The sequence below is a fragment of the Stegostoma tigrinum genome, chromosome 37 (assembly GCF_030684315.1).
Source record: "Stegostoma tigrinum isolate sSteTig4 chromosome 37, sSteTig4.hap1, whole genome shotgun sequence".
Classification (NCBI taxonomy): Eukaryota; Metazoa; Chordata; class Chondrichthyes; order Orectolobiformes; family Stegostomatidae; genus Stegostoma; species Stegostoma tigrinum.
In genome coordinates this window covers 7,605,639-7,630,751 of record NC_081390.1, presented here as the reverse complement: position 1 = coordinate 7,630,751, position 25,113 = coordinate 7,605,639, and the positions used below count along the sequence as shown (strand labels likewise).

Sequence of the window (25,113 nt, the reverse complement as noted above, 5' to 3'; positions counted from 1 at the left end):
TCAGTATCACTAATCCTCTTGGTTTAAAAAAAAACTTGCCTTGTTGAGCTGGTCGTTCTCACCTCTATTGCACTGCAAATTTTTGCCAAGCCATTAAAAAAAAATTGCTAAACTTTAAAGCTGCCACATATCTTGCTGGATCCTGATCAAAAATGGTAACAGTCTCAGTGGGCCCAAGCGCAGTTCAAAATCAACCATTATAAATAAAACCACAGACACACACAAATCACAATTTTTTTCTAGGGATTTTGCAGACAGTAGACAAGCTACATATATTGATATTTGTTTTTTTTACAAAAGCCTTTTATAAAATCAAATCTTCACCAGTTACACTATATGTTCAGTTTCATTAAATGTACTTTCATACAGTGGATACAGGAAAATAAAATCTGGAGGGACTTAAGCATTCTGTTCCTGAAGTGCACGTGAAAAGATTATATTTTTACTTTTGTGTTTTTGATTGAGGACAAATGGGAAAAAGACTGGTTTAAAAGCTAAAGATTGTGGCAGTGTTTTTTGAAAAAGCAAGTAAACTGACACTCATTGTAAGTGCTGTTTACACAAGCAGTGGAACAGCCTCGTTACAAACAAGCTGGAGCCAGTGTAAATGTGTACGAATGGAGATTTGGCCAGCAACAATTTGATTGGTCTGGGGGTTAATGACCAGTTATCAGTGATAAAGGGTTCCTGCCTGCCAACAACTGAGACAGTGGCTCATAAGTAACACTATGGTGATATCAATGTTTTAGGTGAAGCCATCAGACCTCCGGGGGAAAAAAAAGTTATTTTCGTTTTGCAGTGAAAAATATCTCAACTCTGGCAGCCAGTTTATTACCTCTCATCAGTTGCTTTGACTTTTAACAAACAAGTCTAGAGACCTTTTCAGTGCGAACGAGTCACCCAGCGCCTCCTGCAAAATAAGTGCAAGTACTTGGAGAAGGAAGATTCGAAACAACATTCTGATCTTCAAAAACGATTATCTCAGCAAATCCTGTGCACAGGGACAACAGAGATAGTAGGACTGCCGGTGCTGGAGAATCTGAGACAACAAGGTGTAGAGCTGGATGAATACAGCGGGCCTAGCAGCATCAGAGGAGCAGGAAAGCTGATGTTTTGGTCCAAAAAGTCAGCTTTCCTGCTCCTCAGATGCTGCTTGGCCTGCTATATTAATCCAGAATTACACCTTGTTATCGCAGGGACAACAGAACTGGTTTCACAGTATTCCCCTCAACCAATGTTTCTTTTGTGTCTGATATATGTACAGAGGCAGAGTTTTATGAATGGGTTAGAGTTATAACCACTAGATGGATACATGACAATGGTTTGTAATTGTTTACATGTATTTACATACATCCATATTTTGTAACAAATACTAATTCTTGTTAAGTAGAGAAACATGATCTGTGCTTTGTCAACCTGTGTCTAAAAAGACAGGCAAACTGGGGTATTTTTAAAATCTTCAACTTTTGTGATGACTCTGATTTCCAATGCAATACCATGTTCTGACAAATGTCTAGTAGCTAAAAAGGCTTTCAAACTTTATACCTAGTGGAGGAATATATGATGAGAGTTATCAGCCTTCCTTGAAACTCAAATGTTTTCATTGATCCTCACTGAATTTTAACATCTGAAATAAGCAAATCAATGTAAGTGAGATTGGCAGTAATTCAAAGGTGCTACTTAATGCAGGGAAAATGGGGTATAATTGGATGAGATTCTCACAGTACCATACCAAGCATGCCTCAAGTAATTTCACGTCTCTGCTCTGCCCTGTACTGCAGTTCGGGTTGAAGCACAACAGGTCATTATTTAGCAGAAATCTGAACAGGATCAGAGGGGTGGAAAGAATAAGACACCAATCCCAGAAATGCAGCACACTTCACGTGGAAATTGACTGACTGGCTATACATACAATGAATGGACAAAACAGCTGTCCTGTTTTGTCTGACCTACATATAGCAATGGTGATATTGATACACAAGACAAGCCAGAGTGTTAAAAGTTAGACCAACTTCCTGGGCAAGAACTAAAATTCCAGTCAAAACAATCATGTCCTGACAGCTGAAATATTTCGGTCATACTTATAGAGATGTACAGCACCGAAACAGACCCTTCAGTCCAACTTGTCCATGCCAATCAGACATCCGAAATTAATCTAGTCCCATTTGGCCCATATCCCTCTAAATCCTTCCTATTCATGTACCCATCCAGATGCCTTTTAAATGTTGTAATTATACCAGCCTCCACTTCCTCTGGCAGCTAATTCCATATATGTGCCCTCTTCTGCATGAAAAAGTTACCCCTGAAGTCCCTTTTATATCTTTCCCCTCTCACCTTAAAAACTTATGCCCCCTAGTTTTGGACTCTGCTACTGAGGGCAAGACCTTGGCTATTCACCGTTTTCAGTGGCCCTCTGATTTTGTAAACCTGTATAAAAGGTCACCCCTCAGCATCTGACTCTGCAAGGAAAACAGCCCCAGCCTATTCAGCTTCATCCTAAAGCTCAAACCTTCAATCTTGGCAATATCCTTATAAATTGCTGCTGTTGTTTAAAAAGAAGTTCTTCTACACTAAGTTGGTGGATATGCAAAGTTATAACTAAAACGCACAGCATGATCTCAACAACAACCATTGAGCTAACCCTGCTTGAAAAAGAACAAATGCAGTGGTGACACATTCAGCATACATGTTACTCAACTTGCAGGGTTACTGTTCAACTCAAGGGAGGAGAATGAATGTCAACATGATTGAAGTGATGAAAATCATTGTATGGAACAACCCTGCCAAAACCTAAGTTCTTTTAATAGAATTCTGGCAAAATCAAAATTGTTTGTAATTATGGTCCATTTCCAGTGTGGATTCTGGTAGCTGCCTAGGCTGCAGTGGAGAGGGCAGATATTGCCCTTGGTGTTTCCCTGCGCACATTAAAGAGCTCCTCCCCCATCACGTCTTTACAATCGGCTCTCATCTTTCTATCCCCATAGCCGCCCCAAATCTGGTCATCCCCACATAGCAACTGTATTAGCCAGGCACTGCTGAGTGGATTTACCTGGCCTCCACTTGCTGCTCAGGCTTTCAGCATTGTCTGTGGTCCCAGCAGTGGCTACCACTCAAACCTGGGGCTGCTGAGAACACACCTCATTTGGCAGCCACTTTCTAAAGGAGGACTTCCTTCCCAGATGGAGTGAGGGTCTTGCTCTTAGCCAGTTAACATCTGGCCTAATGTTAAATGGTGGCTCTGCAGCATCTGGTATTGGCACTGGCTGATATGATGGGGACATCCAAAATGTCCTTTCACATTTCCATTTCTAGTGTGATAATATAGATTGGACTGGCAGGTAGGTCCACAATTATGAGTGTATTTTCAAAGTGGATTCTTTAACTTTGAGTTTTAGAATAGCCTGAGCTACAAAAAAAAATGCAATTTAACCATAGCACCAAACCTGGAATGCACCTAGTGTAGCAGAATAAAGTTGATTTCTAACAACAAATAATTTATGAGCAGCGAAATGACAGGCTGAGTACTTTAGCCTTGAGAGAGAGAACATGAGTATAAATTGGATGGGCCCTCTCAAGTTGTCAAACAAATTAACAAAGATCAACCTACAAAATCTTTCTAAAGTGAACATTGAGGTAGGAGGTAGAGGAAAAAGGAGTTTGGGGCGAGTTGAAAGTAATTCAGCTATTAATACCATTTCAATCCCACTTGATGTTGTTATGGGACAAGTTAGATTCCAGGCTGAAATTGGGCTTGACAGATAATTGTTTTTATTTGAATGAGGTGATCTTTCACTGAAACAGAAAGGTGAAATGCTGCAGGTTTGGTTTGAACAGTAAGGCAGTTTATTACAAAAAATAATTGAGATAAAATGTAATAAATCAAACTATTTACATAAAACACATTTGAAGATTTTACAAACACAAAAACACCATGTAATTTATGTCACCAGAATCCCATTACAGTATTTGAATACGAGAGAATGCCCTTCTCTAACCCAAATAAGGTTTGACTTAGCTGTGGATTCAAATTCCCATGAGGATCTGGTGGCCACTTTCTTGATTGATCATATAATTGCAATTTGACTCTCAGCTTTGCATAATCTCTTCAGGGTTTTAATCCAAAATTTTTGGACTGGAACTTTAAAGCTAAACTTTTTAAACTGAGTAACCTCCCTTCTTAAAGTTCCTACACTTCTCACTGTTTCTCATATGCAGCTTCAGCCAAGACTTTTCCCACAGTTTGCAACCCTTTCAGACACACGCACATTCTATATGTCACTATTTCACAATTCAGTTTTGTGCTGGAAGTTAGCTAAGGAAAGTCATTCAGTTCTTCACAAACTCAGATCTAAACCGTGAACAATTTTATCAAGATTGAAAACATGAAAAAGTTTATATTTATGGCTTTAATATTAAAAAGTGCCATTGCACTTCATGAAGATGTTCTAAGTTGATACCCAGGCAAGGAGACAACACTGGGAAAAATTGACAAAACGTGAAACCAAAGATACTGTTGTTTTTTGATAAATTCAAAAAGGATAAAATCGTGGTTGGAGGGATTGTGGTGGTGAGTGAATCATGGTATGAAGGGAACTGTAACTGTCAAAATTGACTGACAATTCATAAACATCACTTGCTAGGGAAGGAAGAGACCTGTACAAGAGGCAAGTGTCAGAAAGACAGTGAGAGCGCATAGAACTGGACAAGTTACAGATGGTAGTGTGAATTTAAAGATGAGAGTGAAAACTAAATTTAGAGCTCTTGGTGTCTGGTAAATAGTGCAATTATAGAAAAGCTGATGCATGCCATTCACATGATGGTGTGAGGGATACTGTCACATTACAGTAAGTTGTTGAAATGTTCTTTTTAAGCATTCTTGGTTTCCTCAAATTATCCTGGGTAACTCATGAACTTTTAGAGTCACACAGCACAGAAACAGACCATCCAGTCCAACTTGTCTGCAATCAGGTTTTCCAAACTAAACTAGTCCCATCTGCCTGCATGTAGCCCATTTCCCTTTAAACTTTTCCTACTCATATGCCCGTGAAAATATCTTTTGAATGTTGGAACTGTACCTGCATCTTAACTTCCTCTGGCAGTTCATTCCACATATGAACCCCTATTGTCTGCCTGAAAAGGTTGTCCTCATGTCCCTTTTAAATCTTTCTCCTCTCACTTTAAAATTATGTATTCTAGTTTTGAACTCCCCTACTTTAGGGAGCAGACTTCTGCTATTCACCTTACCTATACTCTTCATGATTTTATAAGCATCTGTAAAGTCACTCCTCAACCTACTTTCATTGCCACTCCTCAATTTTCAAAAGTGCTCTGTGTCTCCAGTTGAAGTTGCAACCTGTGTGCTCGTTAGGTGGCTTTTCAGATAAGGTGTTGTCACTTTCCAGGAGTCTGATTCAACTGGTCCTGTGGCAAGATGAAGTGGATTGCTAACCATTTAGGCAAGTTTCCTGCTGTCTCAATATCTTATTCCATTGCTGATTAGCATCTGAACCATAAGGTGGCCATTTTGTTGCAATAGCTAGCCAAGGTGAAATAGTTGGATACACAACGCTTGCAAAAAAAATTCATTGTCTTTTCTCGCTGAGTAAATGTTGTGCAATGATATGGTAAACAATGTTTAGAACAGGGCTTACTGGATACCAGATACAAGAACTGGATACCTCTGAGCAGCTGCCAATTCAAACACGTGCGGATATTGCATACTGGTAAATTTGGTTTTGTTAACAGAGTACATGAGATCTGAGACCAGGATGATCAGTTCCTGTTTCAAAAGTTGTACATTTGTTCTTAATTTATGTCTTCATTACAAACTTCTACATCCTTATTCAGAATGGAGACTTCTTGTGAACTTGTCCTGGTAAAATTGTGTCCTCCCACTATCTGCAATTCAATTCCACTTATAGATGAGGGTATAGGAATGTAGAACTCAAAAGCTGATCAAAAGTTTGAGACACAGAGGTTTATAATTTTACATTGACACATCTCTTTAAAGATGTTATCTCAACATATCCTTAGAAACAATACCCAAGGCAATGGTCTAAGATATATCTGCAGCCCAAAAAAAATTATTCATTCATTTATCAGTCAGATATTTGAATTTTTACTTTTCTGCTGTTAATCCAAATCATTAAGTTTTATCCAAGTTCCATTCTTGAAACAGCAAGCAAGACTCGCCACTGGAGGCCTGTGACCAGCAGTGTTCCGTAGGATTTGTACTGGGTCCATTCGTTTTTTCATTTACATAAATAATTTGGATACGAATATAGGAGCCATGGTTAGTGAGTTTGCAGATTACACTAAAATTGGTGGTACTGTGAACAGTGAAGAAGGTTTTTCGAAGATTACAAAGAGATCTTGATCAAATGGGCCAATGGGCTGAGGGGTGACAGATGGCGTTTAATTGGATAATTGTGAGGTACTACATTTTGGTAAAACAAACAAGGGCCGGACAAATACAATTAATGGTAGGGCCCTGGGTAGGGTTGTCAAACAGAGATCTGGGGGATCAGGTACATATGTTTTTGAAATTTGCATCACAGGTGGTTAGGGTGGTTAAGATGGCATATACCATGCTTGCCTTCATTATCGAGACCTTGGAGTTTAGGAGTCAGGATATCATGTTGAGTTGGTACAGGATGTTGGTGAGACCTCTACTGGAGTACTGTGTCTAGTTCTGGTCACCCTGCTTTAGGGAGGATATGAGGTAATGTGAACTGCAGATGCTGGAGAATCCAAGATAACAAAGTGTGAAGCTGGATGAACACAGCAGGCCAAGAAGCATCTCAGGAGCACAAAAGCTGACGTTTCGGGCCTGGACCCTTCATCAGAGAATGATGAAGGGTCTAGGCCCAAAACGTCAGCTTTTGTGCTCCTGAGATGCTGCTTGGCCTGCTGTGTTCATCCAACTTCACACTTTGTTATCTTTATTTAGGGAGGATATTATTAGATTGGTGAGGGGTTCAGAAAAGATTTAACAGGATGTTCCCGGGAATGCAGGATTTCATTATAAAAATAGGCTGGGCTTTTTTTTAAAAAAAACTAGAGTTTAGGGGGTTGAGGGGTGATCTTACAGAAGTTTAGAAAATCATGAAGGATAGAGATAAGGTGAATGCAAGGGTTTCTTCCCTAGGGTGGGTGAGTTCAAAAATAGGGGGAATATTTTTAACTTGATAGGAGAAAGTTTTAAAAAAGGACATGAGGCTCAATGTTTTTAAAGAGTGTGGTTCATGTGTGGAATGGACTGCCAGAAGATGTGGTGGATGAGGGTACAGTTGCAATATTTAAAAAGACATTCGGACACGTACGTGAAAAGGAAAGGTTTGGAAGGATTTGGGCTAAACACAGGCAAATTTGGGAACGTGACTGACATAGACTAATTGGACTGAACGGTATGTTTCCATGCTGCATGAATGGCTCTCAGGACGACTTTCTAATCCAACATACAATGGGACAACATAATGGAATATCTTCAGTTCATTTACTCTCCAGCACTTTTACTTTGCCATAAGACAAAAAGACAGTTTTAAAGCCAATTGAAGTTGTGGCAACCTTAAACTTGTATTGTTCTTGAAAAAGTAGTTTTAGAGTTTAAGAAGAATTCTTAATGAACAAGTTGGACAACTACAAATTATCTCCCACATCCTGTAATCTGTCTGCAATGAAGCAAACTGTAATGTTTGATTTTACAACTCAAGATCTTTCCTATGATATGCATTTACAAACACTGAACCAGAAATTACTAGCACAATAACTTCTCTCACCATTGTGAATTTATAGGAAAATCCAATAATTTACTTAGTAAAACAAATATTGTGAATACTGCTAATCTAGCCAATGCTTACTGTGAAGAGCCCATCTGAACTTAATGGTGATTATGAAATTGATGGATTTACTGACTTTCTCAATGCAGCAATTTGCAGGAGGCAATTAATAACATAGTTGATCCTAGTATTGAAATGATTTATATAAAAGCATTGTGGGTGCTGGAAATCTGAACCAAAATACAGAACACAGGACGCTGGTAAAGCTCAGCTGGTCTTACAACATCTGTGCAGTGTGATACAGAATTCAAGTTTTGAGTTTGTTATGGCTTCTTCTGAACTCAGTTGAACTAATTTACATTCTTCAACAGATTCATGAAAAGATCAGTGATGCTGTGGAGTCTCACTCCAAGATGTCTTCATATACTTGTCTATCTTGGCAACAAGACCAGCACTAAAGATTGCTACACTACTGAGATAGTAGAAACTGCCGATGCTGGAGAATGAGATAACACGGTATAGAGCTGGATGAACACAGCCGGCCAAGCAGCATCAGAAAAGCAGGAAAGCTGTTGTTGTTTCGGGTCGAGACCCTTCTTCAGATTTTGGAAGGAGGGCCTTGACCCGAAACGTCAGCTTTCCGGATAGCTGCCGTTTGTTTCAGAAAACAGTGCAATCTCAAAGCTACTTTGACACATAGAAAATGGTCACAAAAAAAAAATCATTTAACATAGTCTGGGATTCAGTATTTGATAAATTGGAGGCAAGATCTATGGCAAGTACAGCATTTTAAAGGGGTTAAAAAAAACAGGACTTGGACAAGGGGTTCCTAATGGTCTCCACATCTGGAGTTTTAAAATAAATACTTTTAGTCAACCCGATTGAAACCTCTGGACCTGTGGGGCTTGAACCAAGGGGTTCTGGTGCAGTGATAGTGTCCAATCTGAACTGCTGTCAGAAAGATTCAAAGCTCCATGGAGTTAAGTACACATCTACTGCCTTAGCCAATCAACCACAAATTCTGGTACAAACGATCACAGCAGGATTTGAGCCTGCAACCTTTGACATCAAGGCTGTGCTTGACAAAGACCCTCGTAAAACAAGAACTAATGCAAATTAGGGGAAAAATTACATTTGTTTGGAGGTCAGTCATCTTAGCTCCAGCATATCTCAGTCGGAGCTCCTCAGGGTAATTTCCTTGGTTCAACCATCTTAATCTAATCTTTAACATTCACCTGTGCCCCTCCCACGAATGAATCAAAACAACTTTCTGACAACATTACCATTGAATTCAAATGCCTTATTTACAAAGCCAAGTGATTACCAGTCATTGGGGTTTCTGGCCCATTGAAACAGGTTGTTCAATAATCCATCTATTACAATGAATATCCAAATAACAGATCTCTATTAAGGTAAAGCAACAGGTGTGGAATTTCAACAGTGTTCATTGTTATTTATTTCTGACTATTTAACTGGGCAACACAACATTCACATTTGCTGCTTCAAGCTAAGAAAGTTTTGCTCCTTCTTGGGTTTCTATGGAAGTTGCCCTTTCTTTCACTTCTATGTTCCAATTCTGAACATCAACGCTTCTATAACTGTTGTCGTTTTTCATGATTAATCAGCCAATAAACACTATTTTAAACATCTTGTGGAGATTACTTCACAAGAATTAGCAACACCAGAATGAGAAACAATTTTTAATGTGCACAAACAATATCAAAACCAATTAGTGAAGTCCTTTACAAAAAGCACACTGCAAAGGGAAACTTATTAATCAAGTCATACAACACAAAAACACAGAGTCTTCGATCCAACTTGTCCATGCAATCAGTTTTCCCAAACTAACTCGTCTGATTTGCTTGCAACTGGCCCATATCCCACCAAACCTTTCCCCTATTCATGTACTTGTGCAAATGTTTTTAAATGTTCTAACTGTACCCACATCTACCACTTCCTCTGGCAGCTCATTCTACACATTAACCACTCCACACAAAACAAAATCTGCCCATCAGGTCCCTTTTAAATCTTTCTCCTCACCCAAAATTATGCCCTCTAGTTTTGAACTCCCCTACACTAGGGAAGAGGGCCTTTGTTATTCACCTAACCTACACCTCATGATTTTATAAACCTCTATGTCATCACTCCTCAACCTCCTCCGCTCCAGTGGGAAAAAGGCCCAGCCTATCCACCCTCTCTTTATAATTCAAACCCTCCTCCCAAGGACATCCCTGTAAATCTTTTCTACACTCTCCAATTTAATAACATCCTTCCTATAGCAAGGTGACAAGAACTGTACACGGTACTCCAAAAGTGGCCTAACCAACATCCTGTGCAACTGCAACATGACATTCCAATTCCTAAAGTTAATGGTCTGAGCAATGAAGGCAAGCATGCCAAACGCCTTCTTACTGACCTGTCTATCTGTGGCGCAACTTCACGGAACTGTGCACTTGAACCCCAAGTCTCGGTACAACAATACTCCCCAGGGCCCTAGCATTAACCATGTCCTGACCTTGTTCATCTTATGAAAATGCAACACTTTGCATTAATCTAAATTAAACCCCATCTGCCACTCCTTGGCCCATTGGCCCAATTTATCAAGATCCTTTTGAATCTTATCTAACCTTCTTCACTATCTACTGACCTAACTCCACGTAGCTGCCTTTGGCCCACATCCCTTAACACCTTTAACAAAACATCTGTTCCAGATTTAAAATTCACAATTGATCTGGCATCAACTAACGTTTGTGGAAGCGAGTTCCAAACATCTATGGCCCTGTGTGCAGAAGTGCTTCCTAATATCACTCCTGAAAAGTCAGGCCCTAATTCTTAGACTATGCTCCCTAGTTCTAGAATTCCCAACCAGGGGAAATAGTTTCTTTATCTGCCCATCTTTTCCTGTTAATATCTTGAAGGCTTTTAATCATAATCACCCTTAACTAAGATGTGTTACTTGACTAAGATCACAAACCCGATCACTTAAAGTTGGTTCAATAGAAAAAAAACAAATCCATCAACAGATCTATTCTTTAAGGCTGGTGAAAGGTAAACATTTCAAATTAACCCAGCCATGGCTAAACAGCTTCTGTCATTTAAAAGTTCCAGTATGCATAAACTTCCCCAAGGACCTGATCAATGAAATATGGAACAAATGGCTAAATGTCAGTGAAAAAGGTTCAAAGTTTGGTTTGATTCAACATTTATACATATGTTGAACATATCTTATTGATCCCTAACAGCATATTAAGGAAGTGTGGGTCAAAGACAGCTTGGGCAAATAGCAAACCATACAGGAAAATCTGATTTTTAATTTCCTCTATTGAACGGGTAAAAGGTATTAGTTTGATCAGCTCAGGCAGCACTACACATGTTATGAAATGTTTTGGAATTGAGCAATTATATTTTTATTTATTAAGACCTAGCTTGGGTATGATAGGCCAAATGGCCTCCTGTTAAACATCTCAGACTAACTTGTCAGTTGTACCTGGAGGAGCCGACAGCAGGGGTTGGGTCAGAATAGCACACATTTCAGTCAAGCTAGCAATCAAACCCTCTACAGAAGTGTGGGAAATGATCTTCGCACAAGTTCTGGTCATATAAATTAAACTTCTTACAAGACACACCACTGCTTGAAGAACAAAAGTCACTGTTTATGTGCCAATTCAGCTTACAGATAGTTCCTAAGTCAACCTGTTCAGAGATGTTATTACACAGCTCGACAATAGGTGGGAGTTGAATCCAGGTGCGCAAATGAGCTTTATGACTGCCACACAAGAGGTAGCTTCCCATCGTTTCCACTTTTGAATTAAAGTTGGTGGAAATAGTCAAAACACAACCAGAATCACCTGTCATTTCAATTGAGCCCAGCTTAAAAAAATTTATTTTCTTTGGAGAAAATGAGAAAAAGATGTAGTAAATTAAATGTTTTAAAAAATTGCCTACAGCACACTGGGGTGTGACAAACATTAAAAGCTTCCTGTCATACCCTGGAGAGTAAAGCTGAAAATACAAACTCAAAACCCTAGGAAATTTTCCTGGCCTGCATGCTGTAGGTCTTTCCTTTCTCATCTTCTTCTAGTCCTGGCATTGTAACAGTCCCATGACCGTTGTTCATCAGACTGCCTGGATTTAATTTCTCAGCTGTGATGTGGCCTCACCCTGCCTGCAACAATAGCAGACTCGACAACTTTAAGGGCATTTAAATGGCCGTTGGATAAACATATGGATGATAACGGAATAGCGTAGGTTAGAGGAGCTTCAAACTGGTTTCACAGGTCAGTGCAACGTCGAGGGCTGAAGGGCCTGTACTGCACTGTAATGTGTTGTGTTCTTCTTTGACCACCTTCATTACACAGAAAGTTCCAACATCCCACACAGTAGAGCTTTGAACTTGAAAACCTGCCTTGCTACGCACTTTGTAGAAGAGTCATTGAACAATAAGTCTTTGAACAATTGGTTCATTTGGGAGCTCACAGCAAGATCAACAAAGTCTCAACTATTTACAAATAATATCAATTACTTAGGTAAAGAAATCAGGTATAAATTATCCATATCTTCCAATATAAAACCAAGTTGAAAGTAAGCTGTGAGGAGGACTGAACAGTCTAAAAAAGCACTAAATCATTTAAGTGACTGAGAAAGGAAATGTGACAAATAAAGTTCGATGTGAGGAAATCTGAAGTCAACCACCTTGTAAAGAATGGAAAAGCAAGATTTTCTTTAGATGGCGAGACACCTTAAAATGTGTTGGTTCGCAGAGGAACTTTTATGTAAATCGCAAAGATAACTTGTAGATGAACAACAATTGGGAAGGCAAATGGCACTTTGGCCATTGTCACAAGAGACTGGAGTACTAGATTAAGGAAATCTTGCTGAAACTGTAAAAGGCTTTGGTGAGACTGCATCTTACATTCTGTAAAGTTTCGGTCTCTATGCCCAAGGAAGAATATACTTGCCCTGAATGATGTTTTAAGCTCCACTATTTGATGCTGCTGAGAAAAACACTCAATAAAATGGGCCACTATTTTGTCAAATTTAGAAGAGTAAGGTATGATCTAATTGAATCATTAAAGTTCTTTGAGGTCACGGCAGGGGTGATGCTGCACCCTGACAAATATAGGACTAGGAATCATCATCATCATCATCTTGGGTAAGGGAATTTCTGACTGGGATGAAAACTTCTTCATACAGGATGTTGGCTAATTAGCCCTTTGGATAAGTAGTTTATTTGAGAAAGCTGCAGTGTAGTAAGACAGTTAATATTTTGAGCAGAATCCTTAACTATGCTGTCTCAAATGTGCTGCTCCAAGTTTGTGTTTCAGATTTCCAATATTTAGTAATCTTCTTAAATATGACAAGGCAATGTGTTAAGGAAGAAGATAAATGTCATTTGTATATGACCATAAATTAAAAGCAACTGACTCTGAAGACTGGTCTGAAGGTGGCCAAAACGCCTTTACTGAAAAATTGCAGTCTTTCTGCAATTCATGGCCTTCAGCACCAGTTGTTTACATTTGTGGTGATGATTATTCCAGACTAAGCTTCCTGTCTGGTACACCACACCAAATAGGCCTTAAACCCTATTTCTAAGCATATTTAGCCGTGCTTATGATAGATATTAGTACAAAAAGGTAAATTTTCAAAACACAAGTCTCTGAAGTGGATTAACTAATACATTACACTAAATCACTCCTCCTTGCACTCCCCTCCCAACCAGTCTCTCCTGAGGGCACTGAATTTTGCTAGGAAACCAACCTCAAAAATCTAAATCTTCAATGTTGAACCCTGACATGTGGGGCTGATTTTTTTTTAATTGCAAGTTCCTGTTGCACACAGTCTCAGGTCTGCTGAGAGTGCACATCAGGACGGCGACACTCCTCATTTCATCCATTAAGCTTAACAGCCTGAAAACGAGGGCAAGTGCAACAATTCCACGATGGACATGCTTGAAATGTGAACCTCTGAAAGCAGGAGTGCAAGTGTGGCATTTCTTACATTTCGGGTAATATTACCTTCACTTAGCATTTACAAATACAAGACAAACGGTGTTACGTTATAATATGTAGGTTTGTTTAGTCAACAAAACAAGAGATGGTCAAACAATTCTTGATCTGCAATATCAACAGTGGATATTTCTTGAATTATTAGCAGGAGCTTAATTCGTCATATGAAGAAACTGGAGAGTTGTTCTTGTAATAATGCTGGTTTATTTTGAAACAGAATGTTGTTCAGGTTTGTGAAATGAATGGGTCACAAGGAAACTTATTGTCTGCAAATCTATACTCCAAAAGGAATTACTTTTGTACACGCACATGCTATTTACTTTGAGGCATGAAATATCACAGCAGATGGAAGTCATAAAGATATATATTACAACAGATTAGGTTATGCAAAAGCTCCTGTCAAACAGTGGGTGAATTTTATGGTTTTGCACAGTCAAATGGTGTTCAAGTGTTTTATCCTTATGGACAGACGTTTGAGTTTTTGATTTTTTTCTGTGGGCATGACTGGCTGGCCAGCATTTATTGATACTGAAGTGAGTGACTTGCTAGGCTATTTCAGATGAATGTTAATAGTCAACTGCATTGTTGAGGTCTAGAGTCACTCGTAGGCTTGACCAGGTAAGGACAGCAAATTTCTTTCCCTAAAGGACATTAGTGAACCAGATGGGTTTTTACAACAATGGATAGTGGTTACATAGTTGCCATGAGAGTAGCTTTTAATTCCTGATTTTTATTGAATTTAAATCTCACCCTCTGCCATGATGGGATTTGTATTTTCCCCAGAGTATTACTTCATGACTCTGGATGATGGATTGTTAGTCCAGTTGCATTACCACTACATGATCATCTCTTGAAAGGAGGGAGCAGAGGCTAGGACAAAATAAGTTAGCTATTTTTCAATAAGTAAATTAAAAGGGTAACCAAGGCATAGCTTGACAGGACATGAATTGCTACTAAATATTACTTGAACTCGGAACATAAGATACTGGAGCAGAAGTAGACCATATGGCCCATGATGCTACTCTGCCACTTTTGTCATAGCACTTGACCCCTTAAGATCAAATGAATCTCAGCCTTGAATCTCAGTCTTGAATGTATTCAATGATGGGACATTGAAACACCTCTCAGATAGACAATTCCAAAGATTTACAATCCTATAAGTGAAGGAATTTCTCCTCCTTTCACGTTCTAGATTTGCTAAACTGGAGAAACAATGTCAGTGTCTACCCTTCAGTACCTTTAATTATTCAATATGATCAATTCTCTTTCTTGTAAACTCCAGAGAGTATAGACTCTCATTACTTAGACTTTCGTTCTAAGATAACCTTGACAGTCAAGAACTAATCCGGTAAAATTTGACATACTACTTCCGAGTCGGCTACATGCTTCCCAAGATGCAGAGGCCAAGTGTGCACACATAATCCTCCGGGTATGGTCTCATCAAACCCTTTATGATTATAGCAAATATTGCTTGTTCTTCCACTCTGTCCCCTTCCAATAACAGCCAACATGCCATATGCTTTTGTAAATGCATGCTGAATCTTCATGCTAACTTTTGCATTACTTGTACAAATACATACAGGTGTCTCTGAACACTGGCATGGAATATACCTTTTCATCACTGAATATCATCACTCTTCCACACATTATACACTATCTGCAACCACATTGCTCACTCACTTATACTATCTATATTTGTTTACATATGTTTCAGCTCTACTCAGCTTATATTCCTTCCTGGCTTTGTATCATGAATAACCTTAGATATGTTACATGCTGTCTCAATGTCAAAGTCACTAATACAGGTCATAAATAGCTAAGGTGCAAGAACTGATCAGTGACACTATTACAGGTTATCAATTTGAAAATGTTTGTCCCAGTTCTCTGCTTCATGTCTATAAACCAGATCTCCACTGATATTAATAAATTCCGTCTACTCCATGTACCTTTTATCTTGCATACTAATGTTTTAAGGGACAGCCTACCAAATGATTTTTGACATTACAAGTATATTATATCTAATCTACCCTACTGGTCACATCGTTGCAAAAATACTAATAAATCTGATGTGACAAGATTTCCTTTTTGCAAAACCATGTTCTGCCTGATCATACCATAATGTTTGAACTGCACTGTTAAAACATCTTTCATAGTAAAGTCACGCATTCCCTGAATACTAACATCAGACCAACTGGCCTGCAGCTCCCTGGTTCTCTTTCCTTCCTATCTTGAAAAGCAGTATTACATTTGCTAACTTCCAGCCTACTGGAAGTATTCTAGACTCTGGGGAGTTTTGAAAAATCGTGGACACCCTCAGCATTACACAGGACAATCACCTTCCAATTTAAGGCTAATTTCTGGTCCTGGGGATAACTTAATTTAGGTCTCTGCACAGATTCACACTGGAGGTAGCAACCAAACCCAATGAACAAAAGAGGAAATTACCAAGCCATTTAAAAGAAAAAACAACTATGTTTCAATCTTATAGTGATACTGTTAAGGTCTAAGCACACATTGTTGCAAGGCCCCATGACATTTATTCCTTCAGCTGAGCACTTGACAAAAAAAAGTGACCATATCTTAAGACAGCTTGGTCAACCTATCAGAAAATGCAGTATGGTGATTCCTGAACAATATCTCATCTACAATAGAAAACACAGTGGGAAGAAAAGGGATTGATGGTAAGGGAAAATGAATTTAAAAATCGGGCTTTATGTATCAATGGTAACATTGTAAATTGTGAATTATATTTATTTAATTTAGTCATTTTACACAACAAATGTTGAAGTTTTGACCAACCTTGACGTGTGAGATTCTAAACAAAACTAAATTTAACCACAAGTAACAAAAGTGATTTTTCTTGTTAGTATTGGTTGATGGGATATGAGCATGTTCTGACTAGGTCAGTATCCAAACTGACCTGGCCAGAAAGCAGTTAAGGATCAATCACGTTGCTATGGATTGGAGTCAGATGTAGGCCAGACCAGATAAGGATGGTAGATTTCATTCCTTAAAAAGCATGTTTGATTCGATTTATTGTTGTCACATCAACATAAGTACAGTGAAAAGTTTTTGTTTTGTGTGCACTGCTGGCAGAACATACAATCATTGGGTATTTAAACAGAGCAAAGCACACTAGGTTACTACTGCACAGGAGGTGCACAAAAGAAAGGTCAACATTACTCAGACAGCATGAACTGCAGATGCTGGAGTCAGAGACAACATAGTATGGAGCTGGAGGAACACAGCAGTTCCAGCAAATTTCCTACTCCTCTGATGCGGCCTGGATTGCTGTATTCCTCCAGCTCTGTTCACGTTGTCTCAAGATCAACATTAGATTTGAAGTTAAAGGGGTCCATCCAGCATTTTTTGAAGAGCTAACACTCACTCAACACTTTGAACCTGCTAAGATTTCATCATGGATTTTTCTCTCATGGCTTAATTAAACCTTTGCAGCAATTTCTACCTCCCTGGGTAGTAATTAATGTGGTATGGTAATCAGGCCATCTTTGGGGCCAAATCGTAACTGTTACAGATTGAAACAAGCTTACTACAAAATCTGACGTGAAGGATTTCTGCAATAATCTGATTAAGGTGTCAGGAACTGGTGGGACCTGGTGCGACAGCTTGAAAGCAGTTACTGCTGAATTAGCTCAAGGGTCCATCTGAACAGTTTTATTAACCTGCAGTACATCACTGTGCTCACTCAACAGCTGCATGCAGATTTCTTTTATCAAATACTTATTTAGCCAAAAAGGCTGCAACAGGATTAGATGATGTAATGCAAATCCATTCTTAAATCATCAGATCACTGTCTGCCTGTTCTGTACAGCTGATAGAATTCCTCTCTCAAAAATCAAATCTTCACAAACCAATCCCTTTAAATTCAACTTCTTGATCAAAAAACTAATAAGAGCTAAACTAAGTTTACTTCTTATCACTGTGAACCTTCTCTTTCTCATAGATAATTACTAACAAAAGGAAGAGACATACCACGCGCTTCCCATCTATACAAATGAATGAAATCTGCCATTTTCCAGAGATTTTCATTTGCAGAAATGATTTTCCCCAAACACTTCATAAATGAAGCTCTTAATTAAGCCGATCAAGGGTTCAGTCAGATATAAATTCATTCAAAGTTAGCTAAAGCAATAGAAAGATCATAAAATCAAGAGGGTGGAGAACCAAACACAAATATGATCAACATCTCCAGCAAGTGACGCAGTAGTACTGGAGAAGGAAACAGTGTGGGGCTAATATTTCCTTTAGGGAGATCTAAGGCATTCAAATATGTTTTAATGGCTAAAACACTATATCCTCTCCCCGCCTTGTGACATAAACCGAGAAGCACGGTCCACAAATATTGCTAAGCTCTGCAGCAACTTGAAAGCTGCTGTGGAAATTGCGCACAAGTCAGCTTCTTTAAATCACTGCACATGCATTTCCACACAAAATAAAAAGGGGCTGCAGGCTTAAATCATTCAGCTGCACAAAAGAAAGAGCAAGTTTGTCAAGTCATGAGAACAGACAGAAATGCAAATAAAAGCCCAGCTCTCCATACGGTGTTGCTCTGCTACCAGCTTCGAATTGCACTGAATGGCTGGAAGTTGCGAGATTTGGATAGTACATATGAACTGAACCCATTGCAGGAAGACAAGTCTCAACACTAAGTTCAATTAGTCTTCACATCATTACTACTGCCAGTGGCACTGAAGATTAACTGTTACAAGTAAGGTTTCATGCCTTGTGGTGTTAATTGGTGTCATGGATCATTCTTTCCTGTTCTTTATTTCTCCTCCTATGCCTGATGTGGCATTCCAATTTACACTTCCCTTTTTGTTATTCCTCAATCCTTCATCTAATTGCTTCAGTTGTACAGTCATTATGTTTACTCATCCCAGATACCCCAATTCCCTTCCTGCACTTTAAAGATTGTATTTTCAGCAACTTGCACCAAAAAAGTTAAAACCCAAACACGCAAGATCAAATAGATGTCTTGTGACACTAAAATTTGGACCACCATTCATCATTATTATGATCACTTCTGCCACTTCAGTTTACATCCTCCCAGTTGTGGGCTGCTCCAGGCCTCACTGTGCCATTTCAGCTCTCCCAACCCTGTGTTATTTCAATGGAAAACATAGTAGTGTTGCCTACTGCAAGTCAAAACTTTGTCAAACTAGGTCAAAATAGCAAGAATGTACCCACCTTGCTCTGCCTAACCCAGAACTGATCTCTTCCAGAGCTTTTTCCATATTATTATCTTCAATTTTTCTTGCCGTAGAAGTCATAAGTTAGCAAAGTCAGCATTAATTGAATTGATTTCAACTTTCTGTGCAGGCCTAACATAAGCATCAAGCATTTTCTGGAAATCTAAAAAATAGTTTCCACTTCAAAATCTGACTGATTTAAATACCACCTTTAAGAACACGTGTACTTTAGATCTGCAGATCGGTGAGCAATGTGCTGCTGGATAACCAATTTCCAGCTTCATGTCTCAAACCCTTTTTTGAACATCATTATACCTTTATTGTACAAACATGCAAAATAGGAGCAGATATAGGCCATTTGGCACCTCAGGCCTACTCCATTGTTCAATAAAATTATGGCTGTGATCTGTTTGTGTTTCCAACTCCACATTCGCATCTACTTCAAACAGCCATTAATCCTTCTGTCTAACAAGAATCTATCAAGGTCTGTTTTAAGAATATTCAAATGCCCTGATCTTTGCGTACTGAGGCATATTTTTAAGTCCAGCAACATTCCAAGTGAAGCAGATCCCACTCATTGGACTTGAAAAGGCATCAGCAAATTTTAAGTGACCCCTAGTTTTGGATTGACTGAACATTTTTTCCGCATCTACCTGGTCAAGAGCACTCAGGATGTCATACATTTCCATCAAGTCACCCCACGGTCTTCTGTCCTCCAGTGGAAATAAGCCAAGCCCCAAGACCATCTAACCTGTTCACACAAGATAACCCACTGATTTTAGATATCCATCTAGCAAACCTCTGAACTGCCTCTGATGCTTTTACATCTTTCCTTAAGTAAGGAAATCAAAACTGCACAGAACACAAATTTTATAGTCTCATTAATGCCCTGTATAAGAAACACAATATCCTTTCTTTTCAATTCCTTTTCTGAAGGTGGCTAGCATCTGATTAGCCTTCTTGATTACATGCTCCATATGCACCAGAATACCTAAATTCTTTGCACGTTGGAATACTGCAGCTTTTCTCCATTGTAGTGGTGGTAGCACTTTATTCTCCCTGCCAAAGTAAACAACTTTACATAACAAGGTGTTGAGCTAGAGGAACACAGCAGGCCAGGCAGCAGAGGAGCAACAAAGCTGACGTTTCGGGGCGGGACCCTTCTTCAGAGATGGGGGAGGCGAAAGGGGCCCTGAAATAAATAGACAGGGGAGGGCAGTGATAGCAGGTGGATAGTGGACCAGATAGGTGGGAGAGAAGATGGAGAGGTCAAAGAGGCCAGGGATTTGGGGGGGGGGGGGGGGGGGGGAGTGTTGCTGGTCTTGGGTGGGGAGATTTTGAACCTAGTAAAGTCCACATTGAGACCATTGGGTCATAGGCTTCCAAGGTGGTATGAGGTATTCCACTTTGGAAGCCTATTACCCAATGGTCTCATCTGGGCTTTACTACCTTCAAAATCTCCCCACCCCTGACCTCATCCAAAAACCAGCACCGCCACCACCCCCACCTCCTTGACACATCTGTCTTCTCTCCCATCTATCCACTCCACTATCCACCTGCAATCACGAGCCTCCCCCCTCTATTTCAGAGCCTCCTTCCCCATCCCCATTTCTGAAGAGTCCCAACCTGAAACATCAGCTTTCCCGCTCCTCTGATACTGCCTGGCCTGTGTTCCTTCAGATCCACAGCTTGTTAATCTCAGACTCCAGCATCAGCAGTTCCTACTATCTCTAAACAACTTTACGTCTTCCGTTATTACACTCTATCAGATTCTTATCCACTCTTTCAACTTCTATATATCTACATCTTCATAGAAAGATATGTTGTGAAGAAGACTATCACTGTATTGTCTGTGAAATTAACTACCAAGCCTTTGCTCCCCAGTGCGTTTTGATGCAAAATGTAAAAAGACCTTGGCATAAGTCAGGAGTGATAGAAAGCTCTGCACTTGCAGCTCCAACACAAAAAGCTTGACACGATCCAGGACAAAAGAAGCTCGCTTGTAATATCTACAAGAGGCACTGCAGAAATTCACCATGGCTCCTTAGATAGCATCTCCCAAACCCATGACCATTGTCATCTAGAAGGACAAGGTCAGTAGACACATGGAACGTCACCACCTCCAAGCCACTCACTATCTTGACTTAGAAATATATTGTTGTTATTTCTTCAGTATACCTGAAATCTCCTCTTGCGTTGTGGGGTCTACTGACACTAAATGGACTGCAGCAGTTCAAGGAGACAGCTCACCAACTCCTTCTCAAGGGCTATTAGAAATGGGCAATAAATGCTGGCAAAGCTTGTAAAATCCACATCTCAGGGATGAATGCATAACAAAAAAAATGGCATGATGATCATTAAATCCCCACCATCAATATTCTAGAGGCCTCTGATCAGAAATTTAACTGTATCAGTCATGTAAATATTTAATTTACTCACACAGCTTGAAGGCTGAAACTCCATGGCAAGTGATTTTGTTTCTGATTCCTTAAAGCCTATTATGTACCAGACACTAGTCAGGTGTGTGATGGAATACTTTCTATTTGCCTGAATGAGTGCAATTCTAAGAACACTTAAGATACTTAACATTGTCCATAACAAAACAGCCAACTGATTGACATCCCATCAAACATCTCAAGCAGTTATTCTCCTGAAATTCCCTGCCTAGTGGCAGGAATGTCTTCCTCATATAGATTTCAGTTGTGCCAAGAAGGAGCTTTTCTTCAATGGCAATTTGGGATTCGCAAAAATAAATGCTGGCCTTCCAGTTAAAATCACATTTCATTGTTAGATAAAAATCAGACTGGGTCCCAACATTGTCCCCGAGTCAGAACATGCCTAATTATGCAGTAATCTTTTGCAATCCTGTTCCCCTGCCTTCTTAAACAGCTCTCTTCTGTAACTTTCTTGCCGTGATAACAGATGTACGCTAACTAATGTGAATCACGCTCTCAATGAGCGTCTAGACAAAACCAACAGGGCAAAAAAAAAACAGAACATGCATTCAACCAAAATACAATTTTGAGCAAACACATTTCTGCACCCAATGATCAGCTTTCGGCTGGAGCTATTTGAGTTGGTGCAGAATAAAACCAAAAGCACTTGGATGAATGAGGAAGAGAAAGGTAAGACAACGCACTTTCTTCTCATACTTCCTGGTAATAGACCGAAATGGAAAAGATCTAATATTTATCGATTACTTTCTACATTCTTCTTTAGTTTGTTTCAGAAGTTTGAAGGAACCTAAATAATGTCATAGCCTGGAAGGTATCAATTATGACTGTCAGTTACAGGAAAAGGCCCTTCCTTAAACTAAATCTCCAAGTATCATAAATTTAGCAATAAAAGTCAAAGTAAGCTTGATCCTAATGAGCAGAAAAAAGTATTCCAGTTGCATAATGGGGTTAGGCCAGGTGTGTCTGTGGAGAAACGTACACGAGGGCCAATTCATCCACAATGAAAAAACCTACCATTTCTTGGTGAGAAATCTTAGACTTAAATGATGGGAAGAAGAGATAGAAACATAACTAAAAACCAAGTGGTTAGGATATGGAAATGCATGCATATCAATAAATTGAAATCAAGAAAGTGATCAGTCAGTGTTTTCCCTGTCAGATTACCTAATTTATTATTGAATGTTGAAAATTTCAAAAGTTGTTAGTGAATGTACCCATATAATTGGAATGTAAAATCTCCAAAATCACAATGCGATCCAAAATGTACTTACAAATACTACTGAGTGAACACTGTTAATAAATGGTGACTCCTCACATCAAATCTCAAATGGTAATTAAACACTTTGGAGTTGAATATCTGTGCGAATAACCCGCTCGTGTTCCCTGTTTGTGCTGTTATTGGCAGTACTGATCTATTTACTTTTTTAAAGAGTTCTCCAAAAAGTTAGAGAATGTTCAGGTAAGTACGTAAATATGCATAACTTCAAATCTAGTGAGAATTCAGCGAAAAGATAAAAACCTTATGATTTTTTTACAAGGCATGTATGGCAGTAATATCATGAACAAAATAATTTATATAATGTACACAGGATATGAAATGAGATTGCTACTATTAAAACAAGAGTGAAATACATGGAAAAGTACATTGGACTACTTACAATATTCATTAGTGTCAGAACATAGTTCTGCACGTGCTCTTTTCCATGGAAGCGAACAACCGAATCATCTACAGCCAAGAGAACTTCTATGCTGTAATCATCTTTTTTGGCATGTCTTCTTTTGCGTGTTGGATGACTTAGCTTCCCTTCAATGATGTCCAGAGAGTTTGCAAGGTCGCCAACAGCAAAGTTTGGGGCTTTGGAGGAATGAAGTTTAAAAAAAAAATCAGTGCTTTTATGATGAATTACTTTATATACAAAAGTCATTAAAACAGTCCACATGCAGTGCCAAAAACATACCGTGTACAAAAAACTACCCAGTCAGTTTACACATCTGCAAACAGTAACAACAACTAATGTAATACAACTTAATGTTCAAGTCACAGTTTTTGAAACAGGCATTTTACACTAACATGTAACATTTAATTAAATTATTCCAGCTTTCCAGGAACTTTTTTGGACAGTCAGTATAACTGAATCTGAGTCTTGGGTTGAAGAATGTTGCTTAGAATTCTACTGTTTAACAATGACCAGTTGCAATCTGAGATATATTGCATTACATGCAACTACTCCCAGCTGTGTAAATAAACAAACACACAGTGAATGATACACTAAGCAGAACAGTAAAATATTACAAATTATTATTAAAGGTTCTTGGTACTTGGATGCATTGCAAAATTAACTACAAGAAGCATAGTCTGCTCCTTTTCAAGGACTCAGGAGGCAGTGGTGAAGTGGTAACGTCACTACACTAGAAACACAGAACGTCAGCTCACGTTTTGTGGACATGGGTTTGATCCAATCATGGTAGATAGTGAGATTCAATTTCAATAAAAACTGTAATTGAAAAAGTTTGTCTAATGGTGACTATGTAACCACTGTCAACTATCATAAAAACTGTACAGCTGGCCTATCAGCAATATCTCATGAACAAATTTAAAAAATACATGAAGCAAGCAAACTGCACGAATATTTTTTCAAAACGTTTGGAACTGGATAAAAGGAAATAAACAGAACTCCAGACAGAGTAGGTGACAAATGCAAAAATCATACAAAAGACATGAAAGTGCCAGCAAACAGTGCAAAACAGTCCTTAATGAAAACCGAAAGAACGGATGATGCTGTAAATGCGGAACAAGAACAGAAGTTGCTGAAAATGCTCAGCAGGTCTGGCAGCATCCGTGAAGGGCAGAAAAAAAATATCAGAATTAATGTTTTGGATCCGGTGACCTTTCCCCAGTTCTCAGCTTTCCAGAAACTTCTGTTTTAGTCCTTAAATGAACTTGGCTATGTAACAAAGCTAAATTAACCTGAAACATAAGCTGTTGCTGTCTCCACAGATACTGTCCACCCTGAACATTTCCAGCATTTTCTAATTTACAATGGGTTAGTTTGACTAATTAGTTAGTTTCACATTTAATATCCATCATCTCAGCACTTGAGTTCAATATCAATTTTATAATTCAGTGTTAGTCTCAGAAAATTTTGTTCTAATAGTAGAAGTACTAGAATTTTTTAAAAACCATTATTTTCACTGGATCTCCCAACCCACACACTAAGTATACCTAAATAATCAAAAGTGCTTGCACGTCTCCTAAACAATCTTTGCTTCTGATATTTCTTCTCCAAACTGCAATTACAGACTCAGCAATACCACAAAGCTGTTAAATAAAATTATTTCATCTTTCAACTATCATTTTTCATTCTCATGCAGATTGGCACAGTGCTAAAGAAAAATATCAGTAAATAAATGGTAACTTATAATTCTAATGGAGAAAAATAGTTCCAAAAAATAAAAAGCTTGTGCTTAAACCTGATTACTTAATACCAGAATTGTCTAAAATGGAGTTCCACATGTGAACTTCTCCATCTTCTGGATAATGGACCTTGATTTGTAACATATCCTGAAACCAAGCATTGAAAAACTTCCAGCAACTATTGACATGTTGTGTGTCTATGTGGAATACATCTTGAGAGTCATAGTTTTTAACCTGCTCCTAAACAAT

The 25,113-nt window shown here is 38.8% G+C and overlaps 1 protein-coding gene across 3 annotated transcripts in view; it reads right to left on the bottom strand.

Annotated features, from left to right (window-relative positions):
- LOC125467530 (A disintegrin and metalloproteinase with thrombospondin motifs 3) overlaps positions 1 to 25,113 on the bottom strand; it is a 178,850-nt gene that overhangs the window by 90,405 nt on the left and 63,332 nt on the right. For all 3 annotated transcript variants that reach the window (XM_048563530.2, XM_048563528.2, XM_048563529.2), the window contains exon 4: positions 23,108 to 23,304. In XM_048563530.2, coding sequence (XP_048419487.2) covers positions 23,108 to 23,304 — 197 coding nt within the window. The remainder of the gene's footprint in view (positions 1 to 23,107; positions 23,305 to 25,113) is intronic.